Source organism: Pristiophorus japonicus, chromosome 15 (assembly GCF_044704955.1).
Source record: "Pristiophorus japonicus isolate sPriJap1 chromosome 15, sPriJap1.hap1, whole genome shotgun sequence".
NCBI classification, from domain to species: domain Eukaryota; kingdom Metazoa; phylum Chordata; class Chondrichthyes; family Pristiophoridae; genus Pristiophorus; species Pristiophorus japonicus.
Genome location: NC_091991.1, coordinates 26,662,540 through 26,685,766, shown reverse-complemented (window position 1 = coordinate 26,685,766; position 23,227 = coordinate 26,662,540). Strand labels below are relative to the sequence as shown.

General features: G+C 41.6%; 1 protein-coding gene across 2 annotated transcripts in view; it reads left to right on the top strand.

Annotated features, from left to right (window-relative positions):
* rpap3 (RNA polymerase II associated protein 3) overlaps positions 1-22,856 on the top strand; it is a 60,082-nt gene extending 37,226 nt beyond the window's left edge. For both annotated transcript variants that reach the window (XM_070900255.1, XM_070900254.1), the window contains exons 12-16: positions 6,191-6,444; positions 13,649-13,850; positions 15,973-16,070; positions 20,563-20,663; positions 22,158-22,856. In XM_070900255.1, the coding sequence (XP_070756356.1) occupies positions 6,191-6,444; positions 13,649-13,850; positions 15,973-16,070; positions 20,563-20,663; positions 22,158-22,243 (741 nt within the window). In that variant the 3' untranslated portion in view covers positions 22,244-22,856. The remainder of the gene's footprint in view (positions 1-6,190; positions 6,445-13,648; positions 13,851-15,972; positions 16,071-20,562; positions 20,664-22,157) is intronic.
* The last annotated feature ends 371 nt before the right edge of the window (positions 22,857-23,227 follow it).

Sequence of the window (23,227 nt, the reverse complement as noted above, 5' to 3'; positions counted from 1 at the left end):
GAGTCGCCTTCCCCGTTTTATTTTTACTCCAGTCAGGGATGTACAATTGTTGAAGTTCATCGATGTGATCTTTAAATGTTTGCCATTGCCTATCCACCGTCAACCCTTTAAGTATCACTCGCCAATCTATACTAGCTAATTCACATCTCATGTCATCGAAGTTACCTTTCCTTAAGTTCAGGACCCTAGTCTCTGAATTAACTGTGTCACTCTCCATCTTAATAAAGGACTCTACCATATTATGGTCACTCTTCCCCAAGGGGCCTCGCACAACAAAATTGCTAATTAGTCCTTTCTCATTACGCATCACCCAGTCTAGGATGGCCAGCCCTCTAGTTGGTTCCTCGACATATTGGTTTAGAAAACCATAGCAAATATACCCCAGGAAATCCTCCTCCACCACATTGCTACCTGTTTGGTTAGCCCAATCAATATGTAGATTAAAGTCGCCCATGATAACTGCTGTACCTTGCACGCAACCCTAATTTCTTGTTTGCTGTCCCCAACCTCTCTACTACTGTTTGGTGGTCTGTACACAACTCCCACTAGCGTTTTCTGCCCTTTGGTATTCCGTAGCTCCACCCATACTGATTCCACATCATCCAAGCTAATGCCCTTCCTTACTATTGCATTAATTTCCTCTTTAACCAGCAACGCCACCCCACCTCCTTTTCCATTCTGTCTATCCTTCCTAAATGTTGAATACCCCTGGATGTTGAGTTCCAAGCCTTGGTCACCCTGGAGCCATGTCTCCATGATGCCAATTACATCATACCCATTAACTGCTATCTGCGTAGTTAATTCCTCCATCTTATTCCGAATACCCCTCGCATTGAGGCACAGAACCTTCAGGCTTGTCTTTTTAACACACTTTGCCCCTTTAGAATTTTGCTTTAATTTGGCCCTTTTTACTTTTTGCCTTGGGTTTCTCTGCCCTCCACTTTTACTTTTCTTTCTATCTTTTGTTTCTGTCCCCATTCTACTTCCCTCTGTCTCCCTGCATAGTTTCCCATCCCCCTGCCATATTAGTTTAACCCCTCCCCAACAGCACTAGCAAACACTAGGACATTGGTTCCGGTCCTGCCCAGGTTCAGACCGTCCGGTTTGTACTGGTCATGGTACAGAACATCCACATTCCTTGCTGGCAACAGTCTAAAGCTATTTTATTGTGCAGCTTTTAGCAAAAGATGGAGGTGGAGAGATCTCTAACGTCGTTTAGAGTATATCATAGTGAAATAGAGGCAAAGGTCTTGGTGCCTGCTTTGAGTATCCCAAGATACAATCAGCCTCTTCCTTGTTTTCTTTTTCTGCTCTAGATGTTTAACCCCATTAGCAGATCTATCAATTAAATATGTGATTGAAACCAAAACTAAGATGTCAGCCTTGGCTCAGTGGTAACACTCTCTCCTTGAGTCAGAGGTTGTAGGTTCAACTAGTTCGGTCCCAGCTGGAGTATTTTGTCTAATTCTGGGCACCACACCTTAGGAAGCACATAAAGGGTTGGGAGAGGGTCCAGAAGAGATTTACGAGAATGGTTCCGGGGATGAGGGAATACATTTGTGTGGATAGACTAGCGAGGCTGGGGCTGTTCTCCTTGGAGCAGAGATGGCTAAGAGAAGAGTTCATAGAGGTGTTTAAAATCATGAAGGGTATAGATAGAGTAAATAAAGAGAAACAGTTTCCAGTGGCTGAAGCATATATAACAAGGCGGCACTGATTCAAGGTGATTGGCAAAAGAACCAAAGTCGACGGGAGGAAAAACATTTTTACGCGACGAGTGGTTAGGATTTGGATTGCATTGCCTGATAGGGTGGTGGATACAGATTCAGTAATCACCTTCAAAAGGGAATTGGATAAATACTTCAAGGAGAAAAAATTGTAGGGATCTGGGGGAAGAGCAGAAGAATGGGACTGACCGGATTGCTCTTTTCGAAGAACCGGCGCGGACTTGATGGGCTGAAAGATCTCCTTCTGTGCTGTACTATTCTATGATTCTGTAAGTCCCACTCCAGAGACTTTGAGCACATAATCTAGTCTGACACTTTTGTGCAGTACTGAGGGAGCACTGCACTGTTGGAGGCGCCGTCTTTCAGATGAGGCATTAAACTGAGGCCTCACCTGCCATTTTGAGTGGCGTAAAAGATCCCACAACACTTATTTGTTCTCCCTGGTGTCCTGGCCAACATCTATCCTTCAACCAATACCCAAAACAGATAATCTGGTCATTTATTCCATTGCTGTTCGTGGGAGCTTGCTGTGCACTAATTGGCTCCCACATTTCCTGCAAGTCACTGCACTTCAAAAGTATTTAATTGGTTGTAAAACGCTTTGGGACGTCCTGGGGTCATGAAAGACGTTCTATAAATTCAAATTGTTGTTTCATCCTTTCTTCCCTTCCTTCCTTCAGTGAGTAACATTTTTAATTGTGAAATTAATTGTTTCATTTTTTTAAATCGCTTGACAATTCTAGTAGAAAGCACAAATTAATTGGACATCTAAATATAGGCTCATAATTAGCCCTTCATATTTAATTATTTTTGTGTATTTGCTAAATGTCAAGGAAGTCTTTCATTTTCAGTAAGTCGTCCTTTTGAGTGCCAAAAGCTACATGTGGTACACCAGTGATTTACTTTCCATCCAATTTTCTGTACTAGATGGATATACTTTAACCCTGTTTCTGTCAGTAAGCACATTTTTAGTGTGTTGTACGTCTCTTTACATTTAGATAAATCAAAGGTCCATGTATTGAGGGAAGGCCCAAGTTGCGTGTTGTTTTTCCTTCCATGGAACCAGAAATTCTGTGGTTCGGAGTAATGGGTGGAAGTTAGATTTCCCCCACACTGTTGAGGTATCGGTCTTTGTGTCCTGCAATCTCCCACTGGGAAATAAGGACAGTTTGAGAATGTCTCTTTCCCATTTCACTCTTGCTCTCCTAGCAGCTTGTTCAAGGGTGTTAACTAAAATCAGGAGAGCAGAGGATGCAGCAAAGGACTTACAAAAGGATGTTGAGAGCTGGTTCATCGGAAGCCTAAATTTAGTTGGCGAGGGAAGAGAAATTAGGAGATGTGACTGAAAGCTTTGTTAAAAAGATAGATTTTCGGAAATTGGCGAAAGAAGTAGCGAAGTGGAGAAGTTTAACGATGGAGTTCAAGAGTAAGCAGTTTGGCTGCAAGCTTTGCCATCAGTGGTTGAGCAAAGGGAAAGGGTGATTGATATGATGCATAAAAGGCTAGAACCAGAAGTCCAAAAGGAAGAGATGTAAGGCAAGTGGAGGTTGCAGAGGTAGGCTGATGCAAAGCTGTGGAGAATTTTGAAGACGATAATGATGATTTAATGTGTTGGGGGACAGGGAGCTAGCATAGGTTAGCAATAATGAAAGTGATGGACAAGTGGGACATTGTACAGGAGTGATGTGTAAGGCATTGGCTAGGTGTTCAAATTTATGCAAGGTGAAGGATGGATGCTACCGAGTAGGACACTGGAGAAATCAAGTCCAGAGGTGATGTTCGTAGGCAATAAAAGGCAAGCAATGTTATGGAGGTAGCAATGTTCCCTCTTTTTTTGTGTGCAGTCCATTTAATTGGCTGAGGGCTCAATCAGATTTTCTCCCATGTAAAAGCTGGTGAGTGGGCTGCACGGGACCTCCAGACCACTTCACGAACATACAGTTTAGTGGGAACATTGGGAGGTGGTCTTTGGGATGGAGAGGATATAGGGTTGAATAGGATGCCACGGTTGTTAACAGTCTGGTTTAGCCTGAGCCAGTGGGGGGGGTGATGGAGTTGGTGCGTGAAGACAGAGTTTGTGCCTTTGGTCATCCCAGTGTTTGAGCTGGAGGACATTGGGATGACCAAAGACTCAATATCTGATGAGTACTCTGACAGCACAGAGAGACAGTAGAGGGTTATTGAAAAGTAGATCTGAGTGTCATCAGAGTACATGTGGAAGCTGACCCCATGTTGCTACAGGCAGCATGAAGAGGAGGGAGCAAAGATGCATCCTTAAAGGTATATAGGATGACGTTGCTGGAGTGACAAGTGCTTGACAATGATACTATGTCTGCCATCAGAAAGATAAGAGTGGGATCAGGCAAGAGCAGTCCCACTGAGCTGGACAATGGAGACAAGTCATTGAAAGAGAATGATATGAGCGACCACGTCAACGGTTGCAGAGAGATTGAGAAGAGATAATACACCACGGTCACAGTAACAGAGAATGTCATTTGTAATTTTGGTGATAACCACTTTGGTGGTGTGGGAGGGGTAGATTGGAGGGATTGAAACTGAGTTTCAGGAGAGATGGGCACAGACCTGGAAGGTGACAAGATGTGTAAGAACTTTGGAAAGAGAGGTTGGAAATGGGGATGCAGTGGTAGTTAATGAGGACAGACGGTCTGAGGGTGGGAGGGGGGGGGGGGGGGAAGAGAAAGCGAGAGCGATATGGATGCAGAGGTATGGTAACAAATGAAAGCCATAAGAGAATGTCAAGACATGAATCACAACATTCCAAGTTGTCTTGTAGGATAATTGGGATCAGAGCAAGGACCTTGAAGTTAACACCAGGACTATCACAGTCCGCTAGCTAAACAACATGAAAGGGATAAACCTGATATAAAGTGGTACTTTCTGCAGATTTTCTAATGTTTTTGATTTACAGTTTGCTGTTGCAGAAGATATATTTTTTTTACATCGGCACAGACAATTCATTTATATTCGATTTGGAAGTCAGTGGCATTATATTAATCACAGAAAATGTCTATTCAAATGCTTTTGATTTTATTGTGCTTCAGAACATTGTGTAATTCATTCTGGTTTGTGAAATCACTAAGGCCTTTCGCTAAACCTGCTGGAAAGTCTACCTGAACACTCGATATTGTACGAGTGCAAACCAGGGCACCTTATTATGCTGCCCAGAGACTGTTTTGCGTAGAGATTTTTTATAGAGCCATCAATAAAAATTACTGTCATCTGATGGTAAAATATATTTGTTTCATTCAAATATAATTAAAGTGTTGCTGAGTAAGGAGATTGATGAGAAGTTTGTAGTTTGTAACATGTGGATTGTTATTTTAATTAAAATTTATTTTCACTACTTTAGAACATATCTGGAGTAGGTGGTTTCTGAAACACTAAAATTTATTGTCCTGAGAGTTTAAAGGAGGATGTAACCAGTGGCTTGTTGGAGACTTAAACCACCAATTTAAACCAGAAATGTATAAATTAGAATTTCTTGATGTAATTTAGTTGGTGGTTGAAGTTAATTCTGATTGCTGTCTATTTTAACTTTCTGAAAAGTTTGTTCTTCCGAAATATTGGACTGTATAATTAAGAGCAGGCGGTGAAGAAGGCAAATGGTATGTTGGCCTTCATAGCTAGGGGATTTGAGTATAGGAGCAGGGAGGTCTTACTGCAGTTGTACAGGGCCTTGGTGAGGCCTCACCTGGAATATTGTGTTCAGTTTTGGTCTCCTAATCTGAGGAAGGACGTTCTTGCTATTGAGGGAATGCAGCGAAGGTTCACCAGACTGATTCCCGAGCTGGCAGGACTGACATATGAGGAGAGACTGGATCAACTGGGCCTTTATACACTGGAGTTTAGAAGGATGAGAGGGGATCTCATAGAAACATATAACATTCTGACGGGATGGGACAGGTTAGATGCGGGTACCATGTTCACGATGTTGGGGAAGTCCAGAACCAGGGGACACAGTCTTAGTATAAGGGGTAGGCCATTTAGGACTGAGATGAGGAGAAACTTCTTCACTCAGAGAGTTGTTAACCTGTGGAATTCCCTGCCGCAGAGAGTTGTTGATGCCAGTTCATTGGATATATTCAAGAGGGAGTTAGATATGGCCCTTACGGCTAAGGGGATCAAGGGGTATGGAGAGAAAGTAGGAAAGGGATACTGAGGGAATGATCAGCCATGATCTGATTGAATGGTGGTGAAGGGTCGAATGGCCTACTCCTGCACCTATTTTCTATGTTTCTAAGATAACGAGGGGTTGGACTTTTTTGCTGATAACCTAAGCATCTTGTATCAATACAGTGTGAGGAAAAAATCTTTCCCTTTGTAATTGTGGGGGAAATAATTTTCATTCTATGTTTGGGTTAAATTCTTGATTAACCAAATTTTGTCATAATACCATACATTTAATTGGTCTTAATGTTTTTTTTATATATGTTCTTTTCAAGAAACCCCTAATAAGAGTTGCCATTGAAGAAGTTGGAGATAAAATGACCACAATTCAGACGAAGGTAGCTGCAGTCTCTTTCCCCTCAGATCTTGCAGCGAAGCGATCATCTGTATTGCCACCTGCAGAAGAGTCCAATAAGATTCAGGAAATAACGGCCTATGGTGACTCCTCTGTGGCAGTTGCTGAAGCGCCCAGTGCCAAAATACTTAAAATTGAAGAAAGTGGGGGCTTTCCATTAATTTCCAGCAAAAGGTATGTTGGCCTTTACTACAAACAAAACTTCAATACGTTATTTTTAAAGTCTTTATTTAAAGACCGCAACTTCTGCTAGGGTTAAGTTCACTAGGTACTGGACTCACTCTTTCCCCAGTTCCTCATTCAAGTGGCCATTCTTCGTGTGTCATGAGCCCTAGATAGTGAGTGTTGAGAGGGTATTTGGCTGTGATAACTATCATAGCTGAACCAGACTTTGTACTTAGATGCCCATGTGTGCTTCCCCAGCAAAAATGACAGGATCATGAGTAGTCTTTTTTTCCCTCCCCACTCCCTTTCCAATTTGGAGATGCTGAGCTCACATATTAAAGCACCCACTGCAACTACATGATAATCCTGGCTGAAATCAGCGAACTCACTGTAGACTCTGGCCCATAATATTGGTATGTGTGGTTCAGTACACACTACACCAACTCACTGTGCTTTCTGAGAAATGATGCAAGCTATTTTTTAAAAAGCAAACCTGAGGTTTCATCTAATAGTGTGGTTCTGATAATCTATAAAGCAAGTGGCTCAGTGGTAGCACTCTCGCCTCAGTCAAAAACCCCTGAGTGGATTCAGGTCCCACTGGAGATACTTGAATGCATAATCTAGGTTGACACTTCACGCAAACATATAAACCTTGTATTTAAACCCTGTGCCTCTTTGTCAGGGCGCAATTTCTTTTTTGGTTCTTGAACTTTGAAAGGATGGCTGTCCCTAGAGTGAGTAAACCAAATCAAAAGCGTTCCTTGTAGGGAATTCAGTTTTTCTGTAAAGACACACTGATAGAATTTCTAGCTCAACTTCCTACATGGTTTTAGGTCTTGCTGTCATTTTAATGTCAACAGATTGAATGAAATGTATTTTTTTTAATTACCAAATGTGCATTGTTAAATTTTTGTACAATGTTGTAAGTTGATTTAAGCAAATGACAACAAGAGTTGTTTGGACCGTGAATGAAAATATTATTGTGCGTAGTTGCATATTGTTAAAAATAATGCTGCCGGTAAATGATTTTTCAGTGAGTTTGCTTTTAATTCATCAATCATTTATACAATTTTTTTGGATACTGAATTGTGTAGTCTCGATGTCTTGGTTTCCAGTACCTCTCAAAACTGCTACCCATCTCAGACATAAACTGATAAAAAAGAAACTGCTTTACCTGCCTGCCTTTTAAGTTCTGATGCAGGATCTCATTTGCAAAATAAAAATGTATAATTTTTCAGTTAAAATTCTGACGGGATTGGACAGGTTAGATGCAGGAAGAATGTTCCCGATGTTGGGGAAGTCCAGAACCAGGGGTCACAGTCTAAGGATAAGGGGTAAGCCATTTAGGACCAAAATGAGGAGAAACTTCTTCATTCAGAGTTGTGACCATGTGGAATTCTCTACCACAGAAAGTTGTTCAGACCAGTTCGTTAGATATATTAAAAAGGGAGTTAGATGTGGCCCTTACGGCTAAAGGGATCAAGGGATATGGAGAGAAAGCAGGAATGGGGTACTGAAGTTGCATGATCAGCCATGATATTGAATGGTGGTGCAGGCTCAAAGGGCCGAATGGCCTACTCCTGCACCTATTTTCTATGTTTGAGGTACCTGTTGTGTATTTCCAGCATTTTCTGTTTTTATTCATAATGTATAAATTACCTTGGTTGGTTCGTATTTCATTTCTGTCAGGATATCTTGTGACCCCTAGAAAATGGTGCAATAACCAAGCTTTTGGAACCAGTGTGGTTCAAAAGCAAAGTGACATAAGTATTTGTACTATGTCGTTAGAAAGAAGGGTTTTGTACATAGCTTTTCTCCAAGAAACTCTTCTCCTGTCTTTTAATCTCACATATCCTTTCTTCTCCAAGAGGGTGCATAGGCAGACGACTTTCTCCTGGGCTGATGGGTGTTCTGTAGCCAACCATTAGGAACTGTGTACCCATATTCCTAATGATCCCCTGACCCCATCCCAGGCTCAATCCTCCTTGTGGAAATTTTCAGAATCTCGCTAGGTAGCACAGTAGACACAGGCAATTGTGACTTTAACAGATGTATAAGAACAGGAGTAGGTCATTTAACCCTTCGAGCCAGTTCTGCCATTCAATGGGATCATGGTTGATCTGTGCCCTAACTCCATATATTTATTTAAATGAACCAGAATCCTGAGTGTGCAGCAACACACTACACTACCAGATTAATATCAGGCTGGTTCAGCAGGGTAGCATACTCGCCTCTGTCTGTGTTCAAAAGTTGAGAGTTGAAACTCCACCAGGTCTTGTGCCCATAATTGAGGCTGAGAGTTGTGTCCCATCCTGAGGGAATGGCACATTGGTAGAGGTACCGTGTTTCAGATGAGACAAAGTCTACAGTAAAAGTTGCAGAGATTGAACTGGCTGAAAAGGAAGAAAAATGAAAGAAAAGGCAGATGAAATCCTGAAACATGCGATTACAGGTGCAGCGTCGAGAATCTGCAGTTCTGTAATCTGGAATGTTCCGGAATCCGGACTGATCGGTGGCATGGTCACCCGGAATCCGTAAAATGTGCCGGAATGCAGACCCGACAACCCTGCTGACCTCGGGGGGGCCCCCGCCACTGCCTGACCTCGGGCCTCGCCTCACCGCCGTTCCCTTACCTCGGGGTGACCCCCTCCTCCTCGTCGGGGTCCACCCGATCTCCTCCTCCTCCTCCTCAGCGGCGGGGTCCGCCCGACGACCTCCTCCTCCTCTTCCTCTACGGCGGGGCCCGCCCGACGACCACCTCGGTGGGGCCGGATGGCCTGAACAGCCACCTCCCCCCACCCCCACCCCCGCCCCGCCCTTTGACGTTCTAAAACCCAGAAATACCCAAACTGGATTTTAGGCGCTGCACCTGTAATTGTTTTATCTTTTCCGCTTCCTTTTTTAAATGACTCATTTAAGAAGAAAACACTTGTTCATGTTCCACCGTACCACATCAAGACATTCCAAACTGCTTCATATCCACTGACCTTTTTTTTTTTTGTTTTTACAAGCAAATACAGCAGCCAATTTACATAGAAGGTCTCGCAAACAAGCTGAATAACCAGTTGATGTGTTTTGGAGATGTTGGTTGAGGGAGAAGTGTTGACCAGGTGACTGGGAGAACACACTGCTCTTCTCTAAATATGGTCATGGATATTTTAACATCCACCTCAACCACTGGAACAGGCAGATGGGACTTTGTCTCATCTGAAACACGGTACCTCTACCAATGTGCCATTCCCTCAGGATGGGACTCGAGTCTCAGCCTCAATTATGGGCACAAGACCTGGTGGAGTTTCAACTCTCAACTTTTGAACACAGACAGAGGCGAGTATGCTACCCTGCTGAACCAGCCTGATATTAATCTGGTAGTGTAGTGTGTTGCTGCACACTCAGGATTCTGGTTCATTTAAATAAATATATGGAGTTAGGGCACAGATCAACCATGATCCCATTGAATGGCAGAACTGGCTCGAGGGGTTAAATGACCTACTCCTGTTCCTATACATCTGTAAAGCCACAATTGCCTGTGTCCACTGTGCAACCTAGTGAGATTCTGAAAATTTCCACAAGGAGGATTGAGCCTGGGATGGGGTCAGGGAATCATTAGGAAAATGAGTACACAGTTCCTAATGGTTGGCTACAGAACACCCATCAGCCCAGGAGAAAGTCGCCTGCCTATGCATCCTCTCGGGGAAGAAGGGATGTGTGAAATTAAAAGACAGGAGAAGAGTTTCTTGGAGAAAACCTATGTACAAAACCCTTCTTTCCAACGACATATACAAATACTTATGTCACTTTGCTTTTGAACCACACTGGTTCCAAAAGCTTGATTATTGCACCATTCTCTAGGGGTCACAAGATATCTCGACAGAAATGAAATACGAACCAACCAAGATCATTTGTGCATTATGAATAAAAACAGAAAATGCTAGAAATACACAACAGGTACCTCAAACATAGAAACATAGAAAATAGGTGCAGGAGTAGGCCATTCAGCCCTTTGAGCCTGCACCACCATTCAATATCATGGCTGATCATACAACTTCAGTACCCCATTCCTGCTTTCTCTCCATACCCCTTGATCCCTTTAGCCATAAGGGCCACATCTAACTACCTTTTGAATATATCTAACGAACTGGCCTGAACAACTTTCTGTGGTAGAGAATTCCATCTGGTCACAACTCTGAGTGAAGAAGTTTCTCCTCATTTCGGTCCTAAATGGCTTACCCCTTATCCTTAGACTGTGACCCCTGGTTCTGGACTTCCCCAACATCGGGAATATTCTTCCTGCATCTAACCTGTCCAATCCCGTCAGAATTTTATCTGAAAAATTCCAGATTCCGGGCTTTTCCAGACTTTTGATTTGCTTTCTGACGTCACTAATCCGGAAACTACACGAGCCCAGGTTTGGGTATTTCTGGATTTTGGAACATCAAAGGGCAGGGCGGGGTGGTGGGGGGAGATTCACGTCTAGGAGCTGTTCGGGCCGTCAAGCCCCGCCGAGGAGGAGGTCGCCGGGCGGGCCCTGCCGCCAAGGAGGTGGAAGTGTTTGTTGGATGGGCCCCGCCATGGAGGAAGAGGAGGAGGAGGAGGTCATCGGGTGGGCCCCGTCGAGGAGGAGGGGGTCGCCCCGAGGGAAGGGAACGGCGGTGAGGCGAGGCCCAAGGTCGGGCAGTGGCGGGGCCCCCGAGGTCAGCAGGGTTGTCGGGTCTGCATTCCGGAACATTTTACGGATTCCGGATGACCCTGCCACCAATTGGTCCGGATTCCGGAACTGCAGATTCTCGACGTTGCACCTGTAATTGCATATATCAGAATTTCATCCACCTTTTCTTTCTTTTTTTCTTCCTTTTCAGCCAGTTCAATCTCTGCAACTTTTACTGTAGAATCTACTCGCACACAAGAACTAAATATCTTAATTTTGTCTATATCCTTACTAGTGTTTGCAATCAGAAGTAGTGGGAGCTGCTTGTATGTTTAGCAGCAGATATATTTTTTTATTATAAGACACTTTCTTTTGGCACAGCACTATATAAGCTAATATCAAGTTCTATTTTTAGCTTTCTTGTTAAAGGCCTTGGTAAATTGATATTTTTTTGTTTACTTTTGAATACCGTACAACGGATCTCTTACCAACTCTCTCTTTCCCGTATTAATGGATTTTGAACCAAAAATCATGCAGTCTTAAATGGAGTTATTTGTGCATTTGCAATGGAAGGGTCAGTATATCATTGTTAAGTTCCCTTGGAAACGGTGTTTGAAGGAGTTATTTACATAAATTAGCTCAGCTATCTAATTAAATTAATTTTAGCAGATCCATTACTGAAATAGTTTCCTTTTGAAGTTTTTGTTGATGCTAATTACTTCAGAAACTATAGTTCTATTTTAAATGGATGTGAACCCTAAGCTATATCTTTTGAATATTGCTTTGAGTATCCATTACTTAACATGAACGCAGTCTTCCAACTACACGAGGCTTGCCTGCTACTAGGAAATTAATATCATGAAAGTTGATTTTTAACAAAACGACTCCAATGACACTTACTTCTTTCCAGATACACCATCAACCATACTTACCACAAGTGTAGCTTTAAAAGGGATTTGGTTCTATCTGATTGATTGTTGTATGTTTTCATGTGGTATTGCAGTAACCATTAGTTGAACATTTATTCTTTAATTAAAAAGTGTTCAGAAATAATCTATCTTCACAATGTACAATACAGCAGAAAGAATTCCGTTCACTTTTGCGTACATGTCGTTGCACCATGCTTCACCAAGACTTCGAAAGGGACTGAAGTCATCCAGGCTGCCATTTCCATTGTAATGCACAGGAAGCTGTTTCTTGAACTGAAATCTTGACTTGCTGATTATGATGAAGGGTTGACCTTCTCATTGCTGTCCGTCTTTGCACATATTAGCATTATTCTCCCCTTGCTTACCTTGTCACACTCTCTTGTATCTCTCCAGAGAAGTCAAAACCCTGTTTGGCAGCACATTCCAGAAAAGGCCTGTCGGCAAGTGAAAGAAGGGGTATTCCCTTCTATCAGACACCTTCTAGGCCCATGGCATCTGCTTTACTGCAGATGTCAGATAGTTTTCCACATCCACCCATTGGTGGCCTTGAAGCTTTCCATGCCAAGTTGTTGGGGCAGAGCAGCTATCTTTGCCTGAGCAGAAATCAGGAGACTTTGTCATCGTGCCTGTCAAAAGCAAGCCAATGATGTCTGAATCACATCTTGGTGAATGGGCTGCTGTGCATACTTTCGAATGGCATCTTCTTGTTGCATTTGTGCTTGTTAATTTTTAGGCTTTATGCAGATATTTCTCTCGTGCTCTGCAATAAGGACTGCTCCTGCAAGCATGCATTCGGAACATAAACCCTTGTCTGTCGCACTTGTCGAATTTTTGCACTTTTAGTATACCAATAGCAGATACACAGGAATGTGAAGGTATAAAGAAAAATATATTTGAAAAATTTATCTAAGCATCAGAATCTTGTAGTTCTGTTGTTTCAATTTAATTTTTTTCTCGGTTATCTTTTCCTCATCTCTTTTTGAATTACAACTGTACCGTTGTCTGTTGAGAGGGTAGCCAGGAGCCTATCGCTGCAATCTACCAATGCACCTTTCTGACCAGCATTAGAAGGCTTTGAATGTAAAGGAGGGTGGCTCCTATTTTTACATGCTCTTTTCTTTCCCCCTCTTCATCACATTGCGGTTAGGAACTTACTGAGCAGGGGGTCATGACCTGAATCTCTGCTGCCACTCTGATGCTGCATGTTGAGTTGGTTGGAAAGAAATGTTAAAAATCTATTTATACTGTGACTTAAAATGACTCATCAAGCGGTGGCTACCAACCTCTCTTCCAGAACAAAAACAAAAGAATTGTGTAGACTAGCATCAGATCGGCTAATATTTTCCTCCCCTCTTTCCTTAGAACAGATAGTGTGCTAACCTATCATTGTCTATTCTGTCCTTGTATCTTTGACGCTCACCTACATAGGGCACTGAACACATCTGGCTTTTCTTTGTAGAGGAGATCTAATAGTGAATATCGTCTTTTAATTATTTTGAAATATTTAGTATGATAAACTAAGTTGAGTGGTATGAAAACCTAGTAGTATGGTTTTAATTGATAGCTTATGTATGTATAATAGATTGTATTGATTTCCAAGCAGTTTTAATTAATAAAACTGTCATTCCTTTTTCAGCGGACATGCTGATGTGCCAGATAAGCAACCAGTTACAGCTGAAGTTACTGCTGTAGAGAGCTCGGCAGAAACAAGGAAAGCTGAAGCCACTTTGTTTTCCCACTCTGTGATTGTCCCTCTTGCTCCTGCCAACTCCTTTCAGCTTGAAGCAGACCTCCGCAAACTGAAAAATTATCCAGAGCTGGTGCATAAATATTTAAAGGTAAATCTAGCAGCATTTAATCCACATCTGTTTGAGAAACATTATTTTTGTATGCCCATTTCAAATGTAAAATGTCTTTCAGTAGTAAGAAATTTGTCTGGATTTGTAAAGATGATCTGTGGCAGAGGAGACTAAGGGCGCCCTTTCAGAAGTACAAAAAAAAATTACAAAAGGATTTGCAAAGGTAAACAGTGAAAGATTGACTAATGAATGTAATCAGTCAGCAACAATAGGACACAAATTTAGGATTAGTACTGAAAGCATACAGTGACAGTTATTTTTTAAACCGAGGTTTTTGGAATGCATTACCACAAATGGCGGTTGAAGCTAATTCATCCATCAAGTTTATGAGGGAGTTAGATATAAACACTTGAAGAAAAATAAATTAAGAGGTGTGGAAAAAGTGGACTAGGTGGCTGTAGTGCAGAGCTGGCAGTGGAACTGAAATAGCTGCCATCCCTGTGAAAATTTCTAATTTTTCAGCTTGTAGTTAATTGTTTATATTTTATGTGTAAAACTTCAGTTGCTGACCAGCATAATGTACTAATTGACTGTTCCACAACCTTTCACCAATTTTTATTTTTTTATTTTTTATTGTGTTTTTGTGTAATTTTTATTGTAATAGTGACCATTAAAGATTTTAGTGTTTGACTACATAGGAAACATGTAGATTAGGTATGCTGCTTCCTGATATGTATGTTCGGTGGTGTGTCCCATGTTAAATTTGTATAAATTTCAGGCTGCCATATGGAACTGCTACTGGCAGTGAGGACTAACATAATATGCATGTGCTCATATATCATTTAAACTCATTCCAGTATTGGCAGTTTGCTGTTTTTGGGTTAGTGGGATTAAAACCTTCATGGAAATTTGTGGATCGTCCAGAATCCGTTCTGGTTGACAAATACAGCGAGTCTGTAGTTTTGTTCAGAGCTTGAAAGTTTCCCTTAATCATTTCCTAGAAGAGTTCATTTCAAAAACAAAAACACTTAACGTGTGTCCTTAACCACGCCAAGGTCATCCTCGCCTAGCTCCCTGTGCCCCAGACTTGTAAAGTCCTCATCCTTGCCATCAAATTCCTCCATAGTCTTGCCCTAGCCGGCCTCATCAATTTCCTACAGCTGCACACGCCCTGTGCTCCTCACAGCAGTCTTTCTGTTTCCGTGCTTTGTAATCAGTGGCTACACCTTTATCTGCAATAACTCAGCCATCTGGAAATCTTTCTTCCAACATCTCCATGTTGTCGCCTACCATTCTGCTTTTAGAAGCCTCTCAAAAACTTCTCTCCAACTGCTCCTTAACCCCCTCCCAATCCCAGTTTTTTCTTTTGTATTTTTTCTCTGCGTGTTTTTTATTTTGGTTTTAAGGATCAAACTTAATAATCGTGTATTCGATAATTGTGTGCTTAATTATTCAATGTAACTTTTAATTAGTTCATGTTGAAAATGAACTTTATAACCTGTTCTGTTATGAATAAGAACTTTGCTTTGCCTGAATGGGTTGAAGGAACTAGACCATGTATTTAGATGTAAAGATTTTGTTTCCTGAATGACTAATCAGCAAGTTCTATTTATTTTTGCCCCTTCATACTGTTTTTAATCCATTGAGTCCTTGCAGGATATAGTTCCATGGACGATAGTTGCTATTTATTACTATGGCTACTATCTGTGTGTGATAGATTTCCGTGCATGGCATTTCAGATATCTAGGTACACAAAGTAAAATTTGTATGTGAGCCTTGCTGGTGAACATTGGCCACGAACAGCCGGGGGCGAGGGGGCGGAGAAGCGGGTGGGGAAAGTGTAGGCCCCATCACAGCACTCACTTCACATCCACCATGTGCACTTCCAGGAGTGGTTGTTGAATAGCAATCCGAAGCAGGAGCCGTGGCTTCCTCCTCCCTAACAAGGGATCTCAGATTGAATCTTGGACCACCTTGGTCTGTATAACTGAGCTGCTCACGAGATAAACTTTTGGAACTATCAGGGAAGTTGCGAAGTTCCTTTTTAAAAGTTAAACCTGAACTTCAACAGATTCCAGCAGAAGAATTAGTTTTAGAGCTGATATAAATGTTCACTTTCTGTCCAGTGCAATATTTTGATGTATTTTCTTTTTTTTTATAGCAAATTGAGCCCTCTTTTTATCCACAACTATTTCAAAAGTCTTTGGAACCTGACATTTTGAATCACATATTAAGAATCCTTCATAGTGCATACATCAGGTAAGACACATTTAAGGTTACAGTTTACCCAGTCAGAATAGTTTAGTGTAGTTAGATTGAATGACGGTGACTCATAAACCGCATGCTACCGAAGGCACAAGTATTGTCAGGAAATGCACTGAATTTGCACGATTCATCTGAATATTTAGCTTTTCCACTGAATAGAATATTGCCTCCCTCTCCTTGTTAAAATCCACCACTTTGACCAAGCTTTTGGTCACCATCCATTTTTATTTATGCCTTTTAATAACACTCCTTGGGGCAATTTTCTAAGTTAAAGGTGCTATATAAATGCAATTTCTTGTAGTTCATTCTTATGGCTCACTAAATATTTGCAGCTTTTCAAATCTTTCCTGCTGCAAGATAATATAAATCGATCCACTTACTCTGCACTAACCAGAATTGGTTCTTTAAGGGCCTATATTTATCATGAATTGGTATTTTATTGCCCAAAACATGAAACAACATTGGGTTACAAAGCAGCTTCCTATGGATATTGATACAAAAGCAGCATCGTAACTTGGGTTGCAACTGACTTCCCAGTATGCTGGTATAATGCCACTCTAGGAGCTGGTCTTGCAGCACTTGGGGTTCACACCTGGTTTTACGAGTGCCCAAGCAGTTCCTCGGCAGTATCCAACCAGCGCGCACAACGTTTTAAAATTAGTCGCATACTGATTAGAGCTCCGTGACATGTTACCAGTAGGCACTGACTTTACTGTGAACTGGTGCTGGTCCAGCTGGTTCAAAATGTGATGGTATAATCCAGTTTAATGGTCACAATATATCTTGCCTTTGTTTGGTAAAGTAATATTCAACAGACTTAAAATGCACAGTTTAAAAATACATTTACTGGGTGGAAATGTTAATTGGGACAGCATTAGGGTTGCAAAGATCTTGTAGCAGAAGCAAAACTGGGTGCTTCAGTATCCTTTCATACGCAAATTTTTTGTGCTACTGAAGCTGAAAATATAAACACTTCAATGATGACGTCAAACTTTTCTGTCACAAACTGGATGGATAATTTTGATGTGAGTTTTGGTTAATAACTGCTTTGTTAAATGCAGCAGTTAAATCAAAGAAGGCATTTTCAAGAGCCCACTTAGCCATTTATTTTGAGTTAGCGGGTGCTTTCTTGAACTTCACTGTAGACGCTTGGTTAGTTCCTGAAGTGTGCATTCCAGCTATTGGAATTCTTGTCACTGAATAATCAGTAAGCATATGCAACCCAACTCTATATAGGCATTCCTATATTTTTAACACCACAGTCTTGTCAGTTGGTCATTAACTGTGTACGTGATGTTTTTGACCAGATCGTCCGTGGCATTAGTCTGGCTAAGTTGGGAGACAGCAGTTTTATAACAATAGGCATTTATCAGCAAACTACGATGGGGAAATAGTTACAGAAAGTACCTACTAAATGCAAAACTTTAATATACATTTGCAAAGATTTTTAAAGGAGTTGAGGCAGAGCACTTTCAATGACGAGAGGAAAGTTGTAATGCAGGACAGAAAAGAGCTGTGGTTTTCTGGAAGATTTATTTGAAAACAAATAGATTTGATTTTAAAAAATTGCTTATAGTTTTAGGAATTGTCATTTTTAAAGATTACTTTTTATGGTCTTTTTATGGAATTTTTCTTTAATAAAGTTGAGCCACAGTGACTGAAAATGATGGACGACATTTCAGCCAGGCCATAAAGGTCTGAAATCAAAATGTGATTTTAAAAACCTTAATTATGATCGTGGTATAACTCTTCTAATTAAACATAAGTTATATGTACATTTCTCACCGCACTTGTTCCACCTATCAGTTGGTAATAATCATGGCTTTTTTATTCTATTTGGTGCCAAGTTATTCCATGATTCAGAATGTCCAAGTCGGCGCACATTTTATTTTTATGCTTAATAAGCCTCAATCTAATGAGTGGAAAATTCAGTTTATGGGACTATTCTAGTCCTTGGGCAATGAGGGCCGTTAAGACCATAAAAAGTAACTTTAAAAAACTGCTTATAGTTTTAGGAATGATCATTTCCAGGTAATAATTGTTGCTTTGTTCTTGTGATCTGCTATTTAGCCATCCTGCAAAGGACAAAAGCTTGCATAACACAATTGCTAATATAGAATGACATTGGCAGTATCATTCCAGAGAGAGAGAGAGACCACAAGAATAGTTGGTGTGAAAAATGGAAATGCCACACTTTTGCAATAGAAATTTTTCCTGAAGTTGGTATCGAGATATTCCTGAGATATGGTATTTTACAGAAATCTTGTTCAAATTTGGCTTTATCTTGCCCAAATTCTGGTGAATAATAGAGATGGCAGGTAATCAGAGGTTCTGGTGCAACATCATATTTTGAAAAGCCCACTTTTAGGGCCCAAGTTTCAGCCTCAGTTGCTCCTGATTTTTTGGAGCAACTGGTGTAGAACGGAGTATCTTAGAAATTCAAATTCTCGGCATTTAGTTTGCTCCAGTTCTAGTCAGTTAGAACAGTTTCACTTTGGAACAGAATTTTTTTTTCAAAAGGGGGCGTGTCTGGCCAGTTTTCAAAGTTTCGGCAGTGAAAACTTACTCCAAACTAACTTAGAATGGAGTAAGTGAAGATTTTTGTACGCTCAAAAAAACCTTGTCTACACTTTAGAAAATCAGGCATAGGTTACAAATCAGGCGTAGGGAATGGGGGGAGGGGGGTTTAAAGGGAAGTTTACAAACATTAAACACTTCAGTTTTACAAATAAAGAGCCATCATCAATAATAAATGATAAAAACATCAATAAATCAACCAATAAACCAATAAAAAAAAATTAATAAATATATATTTTTTTAAATCAATAAATAAAACATTTTCTACTTACCGACTGCAGCACCGGGAGTCCTCCAACAGCGTGCTGAGATGCCCCCCCCCCCCCCCCCCCAGTGTGTCTCTGTCAGTGTCTCCATCTCTCTGTCTGTCTGTGTGTGTTTCTCACTCTCTGTCTGTCAGTGTCTGTGTTTCTGACAGCGAGGGGGGGAGGAGGGGTGGTGGAGTGGGGAAGAGGGGGTGGGTGGGGAGGGGGGTGACAAGTGGGGGAGGGGGTTGAGAAGGAAGGGAGGGGGGGTTGAGAAGGCAGGGAGGGGGGGTTAGAAGGGAGGGAGGAGGGGTTAGAAGGGAGGAAGGAGAGGGGGGAAGAGAAAGGAGGCGGGGGGGGTAAGAAAGGAGGGGGGGAATAGAAGGGAGGAAGGGAGTGAGGGGAGGGAGGGAGGAAGGGAGTGAGGAGGGGGGGGTGAGAGAAGGGAGAGAGGGAGGAGGGGGGGTGAGAGAAGGGAGAGAGGGAGGAGGGGGGGTGAGAAGAGAGGGAGGGAGGAGGGGGGGGGTGAGAGAAGGGAGGGAGGAGGAAGGGAGGAGGGGGGTGAGGAGGGGGGTTGGGAGGAGGGGGGGGTGAGAGAAGGGAAGAGAGAGGAAGAGAGAGAGAGAGAGAGAGTGAACGGGCCCGCTGGGCCCAAGACTTCGAGTTTAGACCTGCCGGACTGACAGGTAGGTGGCGGGGGGGGGGAGGTCGGTCGGGGGGGGAGCGGGAGTCAAGTTGGGTCGGGTCCGGAGGAAGCAGGAGCTGGGCGTGGGAGGCAGCCTTATGCACGCAGCCCCAGTGAGGCCATTCGGCCAGGGCTAGGGGCTGCGTGCTTCAGGCCCCTCCCACACAGTTTTGGGCGCCTGGAGCTACTGCACTTGCGCGCCCACTGTAGCGCGCATGTGCAGAGGTCCCGGCACTGTTTTCAGCGCAGGGACCTGGCTCCGTCCCCTACAGCTTGTGTTGCACCGCGCCGAGGGCCAGAGGACCTGCAGGGAGCCGGAGAATCTGGAAGTTTTTTTCAGGCGCACTTTGTGGCGCGAAAAACGGGCGCCCAGGTCGGGGGTGCGCCGTTCTCGGCGCGGCCCGAAACTTGGGCCTTTATTCTTTTGCAGTGTATCCCATTAAATATGTATAGATTCCATATTGATCTACAATTTTTCATTTATTTTTCCAAGTTTTGCTCACAATAGAATCTTCATATCCTTAATACCCATGACCAAAATAATGATCCTAAGGCCTTTCATCAAACATTTGGAATGCCAATTACAATTTTAAATTAAAAATATATATATATTGTGGCTATTAAATCAGAATATTGGCCGTAGCCACACAAGACACTTTGTTGGTTTCTAAGGGCCCTATTCCTTAGCCAAAGGAAAGACAAGTTTTAGTGACTTAATGCATCACAATGTAAATTAAGTGCAACTGCCAGAAATTGTGATGGACTGAATCAATTTTACAACTGTTGAAAATAATAAATAATACAGGAACTGCACTTGATTTCTAGCACCATTCTGGTGACATCATGGAATGCTTTTTTAAATTCACTGAATAATTTTAATTCAATGTAGAAATGTTACCACGGCCTTCTGAGGTTCAAAGTAATCACAGCGCTGAATCAAATTGGGAAAACCTTTTTCCTCTTACATTGCATCTTATAGGTTTGAAGAACCTTCCCTAATTCTAGATGTCCTAAGGAACTTATCAAATGTAAAACGATTTGATATGGCTGTGATGTTTATGTCGGAATTTGAAAGAAAAGGTAAGCTATAGTTAACCAACTACAGTTTAAGAAGCAATTATTGTGATTCAGTTGATGTACTAGTATATGATGAACTGACTACAATTACAGCTCTCTGCACAATGCGCTGCTTATCTTGGCATCTCCCTTGAAGTATGGCCACACGGAGGTGAGGCGTTTCCCCACAGCCACCCTGGTCTTTAACATCTCCAAGCTTATCATTACAGAAGAGTCTCGTCAGAGCTTGGGAGGGGACAGAGATCAACTGCTCACCTTTTTATTAAAAAAAAGGTAAAAATGGGGAGGCTCATTAAAACAGGAAAATTACTTTGGTTTTGTCCACCTATCCTTTTATTTAGACCACTCACTTGAACTGAAAATGGCAGTTCTTTTAGATTTTAACTGGAATGTGCTAAAATCAAGCAGTGTGGAACATGGCTCCAGAATGGTGTGACATTAGCTTTAAGAAATACTCGTGCCCACTGGCCACCTTGTAAACTTTGTAAAGTCATGAAAAAGCAGATGCTCTCACCTGTGCTATATCTGTGCCCATGTACAATGCTCTCTACTTGTGACAGTATGAGTAGCAACAAGGTACAGTCTATAGAGTTTAACCTGTGCTCTACCCAGCTGATTTGAGATTGGTAGTACTGTGTAAGTGAAGCCTTAAAGCAATAATTTAACTTCTTCATTTGTTCTCCATACATTAGAAATAATTCTAATCGCTTAACTGGAAAATGACTTTAGCTCTCTGGATCCTGTATTATGCCTTGTCTTGCCATGATTATTTCCTGTGTTCTGTTTTTACACAAAGTGTTCATCATGAAGCCATTTAAATTCCCCATAACGGCATTATCCCATTAATTGGTAGACAAGTCAAAGGCATTGGTAGAAATTCCCTCGAATCGAAGCATCGTTGCAGTCAGGATCAAGTGTGATCTCTGGCCAAGCTTTGGTCACCCCTCCTCATTTTTTCTTTTTTGTTTAATTATCTATTTTACCTTTTCCGCCTTTGTGACGGGTACAGCGGTGTAGTGGTTATGTTACTGGGCTAGTAATCCAGAAAACATGAGTTCAAATCCCACTGGTCGTTTTAGAATTTGAATTCAGTTTTAAAAATCTAGATGCATAAAGCTGGCATCAGTAAAAGTGACTGTGGAACTGTCGAATTGTCGTAAAACGCAACTGGTTCACTAATGTCCTTTAGTAATGTTTGTTCTCGAGGGCAACTAGAGATGGGCAATAAATGCCGGTCTCGCTAGCGATGCCCACATCCCGAGAATGTGTTTTTTTTTTAAGTGCCGTGGGACATTTTCTGTAATTGAAGGCAGTGTATTCTAAGTGATCAAAATGTTATAACCACATGTTTTAATCAATTACACTAGTTCATATGCTGTAATAGATTTTGTCCCTTGTGTTATTTCTGATTGAGCATAAGCTGAGCCAGTGCTTAATAATTGTCAATATAAAAGAAAAGATTAATTTTTTACTTCCACTTCTGATTCCTTTTTCCAGTTGTAAAAGACTTATTTGATCATCTGCAGAAATCTGGTGTTGAAGAAGGATCACTTAAAGCATTGAAGAGCAGATACAGTGTTTGAAACATCCCTTTAGCCTAGAAATAAGTACCATAAAGGGCAAAATTTGTATCTTGTACAAGTCCTTTTGATTTACCCAAATTGCCTAAACTGTCTTTTTGTAATTTATTTCCCTCAATAGCAACTATTTTCGTATAAAGTTGTCCGATGTGTGTACGCAATATTTCTCCTGATCTGTACTTCCCTGGTCAATCTCCTTTCTCAGCAGACCAAGGATGGATCATTTGGGCTTTACAGTTTTATTTTATCGCTACATTGAGCAGCCATCAGGAGATAGGTTTTTTGGCGTGTTAGCCACATTTATCTTCAATCTCCAGCCCAGTTGAGACTGTCCAAGGGACTTGAGGGAACTGATTGAAGATAGGATTATTGACTACTTGAGCCACTGAGCCACTTTTTTTTTTCTGTTGAAAGGAATTATCATTCTTGATTTTTTTTTTCTTGATTTTGTTTTTCCATGGCAAATTCAATCCAATTTCGATTTTTTTTTTCTGTTTCATTTGTTAGGTTTCCATGTACAGATTTATGTGTGATCTCATCTTGGGCATTTCAAAGTATTTGAGACTTATTTAAAACAGTTGCTAATAAACTATTCTTCAAGAACTTTTGTCTAATATCAGGTCTCCTGTCAATTATTTGAAGCAAGTAAAGAAAAAAAACAAATGTGCAGGAAGTATGCCAATGTGAGAGATTTGTTACCGAGCATTGTTGACCAGTTAGGCTGCATTATATGGCAGCGGAAGGAGCGTGCGGCAAACCAGACTCCCTGCCCACTCTTTCCCTCAAAGACTACCTGTCCCACCTGTGGGTGAAACTATGGTTCTCGTATTGGACTGTACAGCCACCTAAGAACTCATGCTAAGAGTGAAAGCAAGTCTTCCTCGATCCCAAGGGACTGCCTATGAATTATATGCTAAATGTGAATTTGAAATGTACAAGCACTAAGCAGAATAACTGTTTAATGTACTTGATGCATATTCTATTTTC